General features: G+C 43.4%; 1 protein-coding gene across 6 annotated transcripts in view; it reads right to left on the bottom strand.

Annotated features, from left to right (window-relative positions):
- Positions 1-878: 878 nt before the first annotated feature.
- The window catches only part of iqsec2b (IQ motif and Sec7 domain ArfGEF 2b), a 52,521-nt gene continuing 45,209 nt past the window's right edge, over positions 879-8,190 (bottom strand). Inside the window, exons 8-15 of one of the 6 annotated variants that reach the window (XM_058389635.1) lie at positions 7,993-8,159; positions 7,664-7,803; positions 7,426-7,551; positions 7,236-7,335; positions 6,976-7,137; positions 5,779-5,976; positions 5,502-5,572; positions 879-4,745 (exon numbers count right to left, since the gene is read on the bottom strand). In XM_058389635.1, the coding sequence (XP_058245618.1) occupies positions 3,411-4,745; positions 5,502-5,572; positions 5,779-5,976; positions 6,976-7,137; positions 7,236-7,335; positions 7,426-7,551; positions 7,664-7,803; positions 7,993-8,159 (2,299 nt within the window). In that variant the 3' untranslated portion in view covers positions 879-3,410. Of the gene's footprint in view, positions 4,760-5,501; positions 5,573-5,778; positions 5,977-6,975; positions 7,138-7,235; positions 7,336-7,425; positions 7,552-7,663; positions 7,804-7,992; positions 8,160-8,190 lie in introns of all 6 variants that reach the window. The other 5 variants (XM_058389637.1, XM_058389638.1, XM_058389639.1 and 2 more) reach the window with 5 other exon arrangements.

Below are 8,190 nucleotides of genomic sequence, written 5' to 3'. Positions count from 1 at the left end.
AAATAAATAAATAAATAAATAAATAAAACCCAATAGTGTGAGGGTTAGCACGTGATTTTAGCATGGACCCGTTCTGCATTAAGAAACAATGCAATGGCTTGAAAAGGAAATGTATCATGTGTTTTTTGTTTGTTTGTTTTTCAGTGTTTTTTTGTTTTTTTTTTTACTTTTGTTTACTAAAATGTCATGTAAAATCATACTATCCATGTTATAAGTAAATAAGGCTACATGGACAACGTGGCTCTTAGTGAGTTAGCCTGCTAGCAGTCAAGTTAGCTGTAGGTAATGTTAGCTTCTGGGCTGTGTACGGTGTTTAAACTTTCCTTCCTTTCAACTCTTACCTGACACACAAACCATATAAGCGATATTTTATTTCTAATCTATATGTTCATTTGTTGTAAAAATGTATTTTTGTTACCAATTACCATAACCACAAGATCAAAAAAGAGCTAACAGATTAACAATTAGCTGTCGCCAGTAGTGGTTCGTTAGCATTCGGGTATTTATGTCTAAGGTAGATTTTTCTGTTTGATGTGAAAATATATTGCAATATAACAACAAAAATGAACAATTATGTGAAATTTTACATTTCATGTAATACACCTTGTTGCCAAAAGTTTTGGGACACCCCTTCAAATCATTGAACTGTGAATTGTTTTTCAGGGGTTGGGCTTGGCCCCTTAGTTCCAGTGAAAGGAACTCTTAATGCGTCAGTATACCAAGACATTTTGGACAATTTCATGCTCCCAGGTTTGTGGGAACAGTTTGGGGATGACCCCTTCCTGTTCCAACATGACTGCACACCAGTGCACAAAGCACTACACAAACTACACCTTTTCACACAACACCACCATCCAATAAGAAATGAACGACACCAGGTTTTATCCACTGCAAGGACACTTTATAATAGTTTAGAAGCAATAAATATTCACATCTCTCTGTAATCTGTTGCACACGTTCTGTACACAAATGTGATGTCTTCATATTTCATAGATTTCTAAAAGAACATTCAGCTTGGTTGTGACATACAGGCCTACGTGAGTATAGGCTTACAAAATAAATATGCAATATTCACCTACACTGAATGATATACTCTCACACAGGCGTCACATTCACACGTACACAATCAAACCTGAATAATAGTTTTGCCTGTTCCATAAACAACATTAGATCATATTATAATAGGCTATATTATGTACAAATCTGTTTATAGAACACTCTTCATTCAGTAAGTACTGCAGTCATGCAAGAGGATGGGATATGCAGTGGGAGAAAAATGGTAAATCCTTTGACTGGTTCCATTTGTTTAAACCTTTTTGTGAATCCATGTTTCTTATTGACCTGCTGCAATGGAGCACCTCATGTACACTGTGCACGTACACGCTAAACTGATGATCAAGAACTTAAATACCTTTGATAATAAAAAGGAACATATTTATATTTCTACTAAAAAGAAAATGGAACAAAACCCTTCGATTAAAAAGGCTTACTGTGAAGCAAATTCTGTATTGCACACACTTAAAAAAGAAAAGAAAAAGAAAAAGAAAAAGGATGAATAAATACCAGAACAAAGTCTTCAACATTCAGTAAACACTCGTAAAGTGTTATTGTCCATAAAATCCACCAATCACATTTTCTCCAGAACCCTCTCAGGCTAACTATGAGTGGATTTATGTACATTATGGATATATATATATATATTAATTTATTTATTTATTACTTTGCTGTATTTATAGTGTATGTATCATTTCATAACATAAATACTACTAATAATAATCGTAATAATCAACAAAACAAATAAGATCCATAGTAAACAAAGGAAAAACAACCTGCAATATGATGAAAGCATCAATACAACCTTGTGGAATGCATCTGATTTGCACTACGACGTACAGGCATTTCATTTAGGCAAAGACTAAAAGGGAAAGGAACAGTGAGAGCAGCTGCAGTGCCTCCTGGAGCATTTCTTTCAGATGACAGTGACTACCCATCACAAGTTCCTCGACCGGATTGATTCAGTCAGCCGTTATTTCCACAGACGTGGTATTGTAGCGGTGAATCAAGAAGCTCACTGAAATTCCAATGTCCAATGTTAAACTGCGATTGTTTCACAGACTTTCGACTAGCTTGATCTGCTAGCCATGGAATACCCATTTCTTATTATTTATTATCAAACAATAAGTTGTACAGACAGTTCATTGTTACAGAACTTCAAGAATTTCATGTAGTATTTTTATGCATCCTAAACGTGACTGGCAGTTTAGGGTTTGTTTGAAGCACACCCGAAGTGCAAAAGATAGTACCACCTCTAGCCAACTGCCTAGATAACGGATCGTCCAGCAAAGTTGTTATTCTATTGATTGATATTACTATTCTTGACAACCGATAGCAGGTTCTTGAGCAATGAACAACCTTTGGCAGTGAAAAGTTATATAATTACACTCATATCTTTATCTTATCAAGGTAATCGAGTGAAAATCAAGCCCTTTAGAATACTGATTTAATAGCAGGCATACAAAGATGGTAATACTTTTGGAATGAAGGTGCAATTTTCAAAAATAAGAGTAGAGGTTAGTGTAGGGGTCAGCACTAGGGGCCAAAATAAGCACTTCTCTAACTCAGACAACTGACAATTTGTTTAAGGTCAGATCTCTAAAAAAATCGATGAAGCTTTATATCTGACTGGCAACATTGAAAATGGTGAATTAGTCATATTCCTTATTAGTATGCTCTTTAAACATGCCTCTCTTGTAAGACGATCTTTGTACAGGAGAAGAGCAAGACTCACTACAAGCTGAACATCAAATAATTAATGCTTATTGTAACTGATTATTGCGTATATTTCCTGTGTTTTCAAAGCTAGAGCTTAAAACACGCTCGTTCTTTCGTAAAGAATGGATTTATGCCGTATATCCAGTGGAGGAAAAAAGAAAAGACTCGTTCGTCGTAGGCCACCCTGATCTACAGGGTCTGCTTCCATTCCTCTGTTAATATACAGACTGAGACAAGCTCTTCATGTTTCTGACTTTTAGAATACATTCTCTTATGGCTATAGGCAGATTATTCGCTCCCTGTGTATACCTAGTTAGTCAGGGTTTGTGTGCAATTACGTGTATACATGCCCATATGTTTAATACCTGCTTGCATTTTTATTTTTGTTATGTGCTATGGCTAAATCGTTGTGGTAGAATTGAAGAAAGAGAATCAAACAAAGAAGTTAACTGCTTGTCAATGAGTCTGCAACTTAGACATTTTCAGTTAAAGTCAGTTGTGCTTCTTTTCATCATTTCTGAGATTTGATTTTCTGTAATCCGCTGTATGATGACGGACCCTGTTTTACACGTGAAGTGTATTTCTAAACGTGCTTATCGTGTATATGCACATTGTCTGCCCCCATGTCCTGTCTCCATCTATACTTGTGGGAAGCGCAAATGAAAGTAACAGAGTCTCAGTAGGTTGCGTTTCTTCTTGCTGCCCTCCGTCCTGGTCCGGCTTCCTCCTCCCATGTCTTCCAATCTCTCCGCTGTTCCTCCTCCCACCACCAGGGGACCTCGTAGTGAGCCCCAGGAGCGCACCTTTCCCTTGCCCCTGCTCATACTACCGTGCTGATCCGGCTGGCTGGCTTGGATTTGGGCCGGTCGACCGTGCCAGTCTGACCTGGCGATGGTGCCGTGACCTGTGGCGGTGGCGGGGCGGGGTGCGATGGGGGGGGGAGAGGGGAGAGAGGCGTAAGAGGGGTAAGGGGGAGGGAGGGGGGGGGTAAAGGGGAGTGGAGGGGGGGAGGTGGGATGGAGGAAAGCGGAGGATACGGGGGCGGATACGGGGCGGCCGGCGACGCGTGCTGGGCCGCGGCGGGTGGAGCGGAGGGTGGCAGGGGTGGCGGAGTGGGCGCTGGGAACGGCGGCGGCGGGCTGGCGAACACGAAGTGTGGTGGATGAGCAGGGTGCGACGTATGCCCGTGGGAGTGTGCGTGTTGGTGCGGGTGTGGTTGTGAGTGTGATAGTGTTAGTGGGGTTTTGCCCACAACGGCGCCCCCTCTGGCCGAGTGTGTGAGCTGTGCGTGGCAGAGGGCAAACGGCGGGTGTTGGGATAGTGGGGAGTGAGGAGAAAGGGGGAGAGGCGGCACGCACGTCGAGCCCCCATTGCCCGAATTCCCGAAGCGAGCTTGAAGAGCATGTTGGGAAAGCGGTGGCAGATAGGGGGAGGAGTTGTGGGTTGGTCGGCGTGGTAGCGTGACCCGCTGTAGAATGGCATGTTGCCGTTGAGGACCACCGTGTTGGCAGCGTTGGTGCGGGTGGCAGTATGGTGGCGGGGGGTGCCCAGCCATGCCCGCACCCATAGTGTGGCAGTACTGGATCTTGGACGTGCCAGTGGACTCTTGAGGGCATAGGGGCAAAGGGGAAAGAGGCGGTGGTGGTGCTGGCACCGTAGGGGCGGGGTAGGGTGGCCCCGGCGGGATGATGGGGCCTGGTGCTTTGGCCCGTTTCGTCCCAAACAGCGATCCCAGGAACGACGTGGCGCTGGTTGTTGTCCCAGTGGTGGCACCTCTCTCGCTGCTGCTGCTGCTGCTGGAGGCTGGAGGCACAGTGCCAGGAGGCGCGGGTGCCGTGGTGTGTTGCTGCCCCGGCCCACCCCCCACCCCCACTCCGGGGCTCAGGATGGGGCGGTGAGGCCGGTAGTCTTCGGTTCCATAGCAGCTCGATAGCACAGTGGCTACTGGGTAACGCTGGTGAGGCTGTGGACTGCTAATGATGGAACCCTAAGACAAAGAGAGTGGGGGGAGAGGAGGAGGAGACGGCAGGACAGCAAGAGGAGGAGACACAGAGGGGAGGAGGGAGGCGTGAGGAAACAGAGAACACAGAAAGAAGTGCAAGTGCAGACAGACAAGAACAAGGGATAATAGCAGGATGAGTGTGAACAGTAGTATCGGGAAGTGTAGGAGAAATATGGGAGACAGAATGGCGAAAGGATACAGAGTATGACAGTTTCATAAGACAGGGGAGGGGAAATGGGTGAGTTGATTAGAGTCATGGAACAACTTCACTTCTGTATCAAAACTTAATACAGTGAAATTTTAAAAAGACAACCAGATGCAGATGCTGGATCACACAGAATAAAAACCAAAAATGTACCAAACACTCATCATGCCTATCCATGCAGGAGGACCACACACAAAACAAACTCCACCACAAATAAAACAGAAACAACAAGATCCAACATGGAGCTCACTCAGTCACAGATTCCATGGCTGAAGTTTTCATTTTCTTACAAGGCAATTTATAGAAAATCATCATTCTGATGCACTAGTAGGGAGCATATCACCGTGCACACAGGTATGAAATACAGAAATGCACATTTATGACTCTGGATGTTTGGGGGAATAGAGAGACACATGCTAGTCTGAGTCGCACTTCTTTTTTTTCTTGGGGCAGACATGCGAGGTGAGTGAAGTGGTCACTTTCGTGATGGATTTTTTTTGGGCGAAAGCTAAAGATACAGACCTCTGCTCCACTCAGACTTACTTCCATTGTACTGTCAAGGGAACCAACGCTGTTTCTGCGACCTCGTTTCCCTGCATCCAATTACGACATGTCAAGGGCCATCACAAGCAGTGCGTTCTCTTGTATGTGTGTGAGTGTGTGTGTGTACAGTTGTAAATGTGAGTGTACTGGTATTCACTTCTGTTTATGTTATCTTACTGTAAAGCATACAGTATATGAATGACTAAATTAGAGTATTTCGTATGCATCCATTTGTAACATTTTGTGTGTTTCTTACCTGAATCAGACAGGTCCCTAAGCGAGGAGCTGAGAGCAGTGCGTTTCAGGCCTTCACTGGGTGAATAATTGTCATCCAGACTAGATCTCCCAATGCTGCCATTCACTACTTCGTTCTTGACTCCGCCCACACCTCCACCCACCACACTGCTGTTAAGAAGACTGGGCCGCATCACACCTTTTTGCTTCTCAAGCTCCGCTGCAGGAAAAAAAAAAAGAAAGACACGTTAAAGAGAGGAACAGTAGTGATAGCCGGGCAGTGGAATACTACACTATCACTGATTTGCCATTTGATCAGGTGTACCCTCAGGGAGGTGAATTCTGCACACACAGTGCCTCCAGAAAGTATTTACCCCCTTATGATTATTTCTCTTTTTGCTGTATTGCATCATCAAATTTAAGAATATTAGAAAGACGCTTAATCAATAAGTATTCAGCCCCCCATGTCAATGTTTATTGGGGAGTGGTAGCTCAAGTGGTTAAGGCATTGAGTTGTTGCTCGGAAGATCAGGGTTCAAGCCCGAGCATCGCCAAGCTGCCGCTGCTGGGCCCTTGAGCAAGGCCCCCAACCCTCCCTGCTCCAGGGGCATTGCATCATGGCTGACCCTGTGCTCTGACCCCAACCTCCAAGGATGGGATATGCGAACAAAGAATTTCACTATGTAGTAATGTATATGTGACAAATAAAGACAACTTGTCTCTTAGAAGCTTTAGTCATGTAGTATCTCACAAAATAGATGGAGAACATTGCTGGATAACAATTTCAATTGTATATAATCTGTTCTTTGACTTGGCAAATGTTGTTGCACAGTTACTTTATATTCTGCTTTCAGACATCAGCAAAAACTGGTTGCTGATTTTTGGCCATTTTTTTCCATAGCAGCTCTTCTACAGTATTTTTAAGTGAGTCCACCAGCTGACCACTTTATGTGAGTCTATGTAAACATATAAGCCATAATAATAAATAAACATTTTTGCCATGTAAAATAGGGCTGCTGAATTTGATAGACAGGTTAAATGTCTTATGTGACTGAGCTTGTGGCATTTTGAAACCCTTTTCCTCTATTAAAAAAAAAAAAAAAAAGGCTTTACTACGTTTAATGTCATATCGTATGGCTCATATCCACCATGCAGTGTTCAGAAAAAAACAAGCACCATGTACTTTACTAAAGTTACCAACAGAGGGAGCTGTACTCACATTCAACTCTGTATTTCTCCATCTCCTGCACCTCTGCAATGCTCTCCCTCAGGTCACTGACAAATCGCGTGCGGTCCTGCTGACTCGGTGCATTGAACACAATTAGCACCTTACGCTCACCACCTGGGATTGCTGAAGTTAGCCTGACGCCATGAGGGTAGTCTAAGTAAGGAAGAAACCAGAAAGATGCTTTTAGCTCTAGTTTCATTTTTGAACTTTGATTAGAAACAAGCATAAATATTCAGATATGCAAATCTTACAGGAGTTTTGGAACATATGGACTTGCATCTCCACCAGAGGAAATGACTGCCGGAAACTGTATGTGACAGACGTTTTCTTCTTCTGGAAGATCTTTGTTACCTGTCAGATGACGAACATAACAATGAGGAAAATACGACCTAGACTTTACGTGAGGAAAAGTAATGAGATGGACAGTATTGACAAGCGTACCACCAACAGGTCGTTGAAGAGGAACACCTCTCTCTGATGTACACCGGTGCGCTGTGGTCGGTTGGGGTCAGGCACCTCGTAAAGCTGGCAGCAGCACACCAGCCTGCGGTGTGGAAGAGACAGGACCTGCGGAACGAGTAGGCGTAACAAGTTTAGCAATATGACATAGCATAATTTATCATTAACTTTAATAGAGGTAGCTAAAGTAGTAGTGGCTAAAAATGGAACGTATACACACCGGTTTCTTGCCCACGATAACTCTCTCCACAGCCTGGACCTGGGAGACATGGTCATCATTGGTTCTTAGTTCCCACTTCTGAATGCGCTGGTAGATCCCCACCAGCAGGTCACGTGGGATATCCTGCCCATTATCTACTCCTGAAGGACACAGTGAACTTGCTGTTAGAACTGAACATTTGTTATGCTTGATTTATTAATTATTATTTATTGAAATAAGCTGATATGATACACAAGCAGATTATTTAGATAAAGCATTAAATATGACTCGGCAAGTGTTTATATGTGTGTATAAAATGTGTGCGTGTGCAAATATGCCAGAAATGTCACCTCGCAGGTTCTTAATAAAGTCATCCAGCTTCATCTTCCTGTCTGGTTTGACACTTGGGCTGTACATGTCTGTGTTGAGGAGGATGATGGCAAAAGCCAGGATGAAGATAGTGTCAGGATTTTGGAACTGGCGCACCAGTGCAGGGTTACACACACAGTACCTCTGACTGAGAAGGAAAAGAGAAAGACTGAAATAAA

Source organism: Hemibagrus wyckioides, linkage group LG05 (assembly GCF_019097595.1).
Source record: "Hemibagrus wyckioides isolate EC202008001 linkage group LG05, SWU_Hwy_1.0, whole genome shotgun sequence".
NCBI classification, from domain to species: Eukaryota; Metazoa; Chordata; class Actinopteri; order Siluriformes; family Bagridae; genus Hemibagrus; species Hemibagrus wyckioides.
The sequence above is the reverse complement of the archived record's forward strand: the minus strand, read 5'-3'. Positions and strand labels throughout refer to the sequence as shown.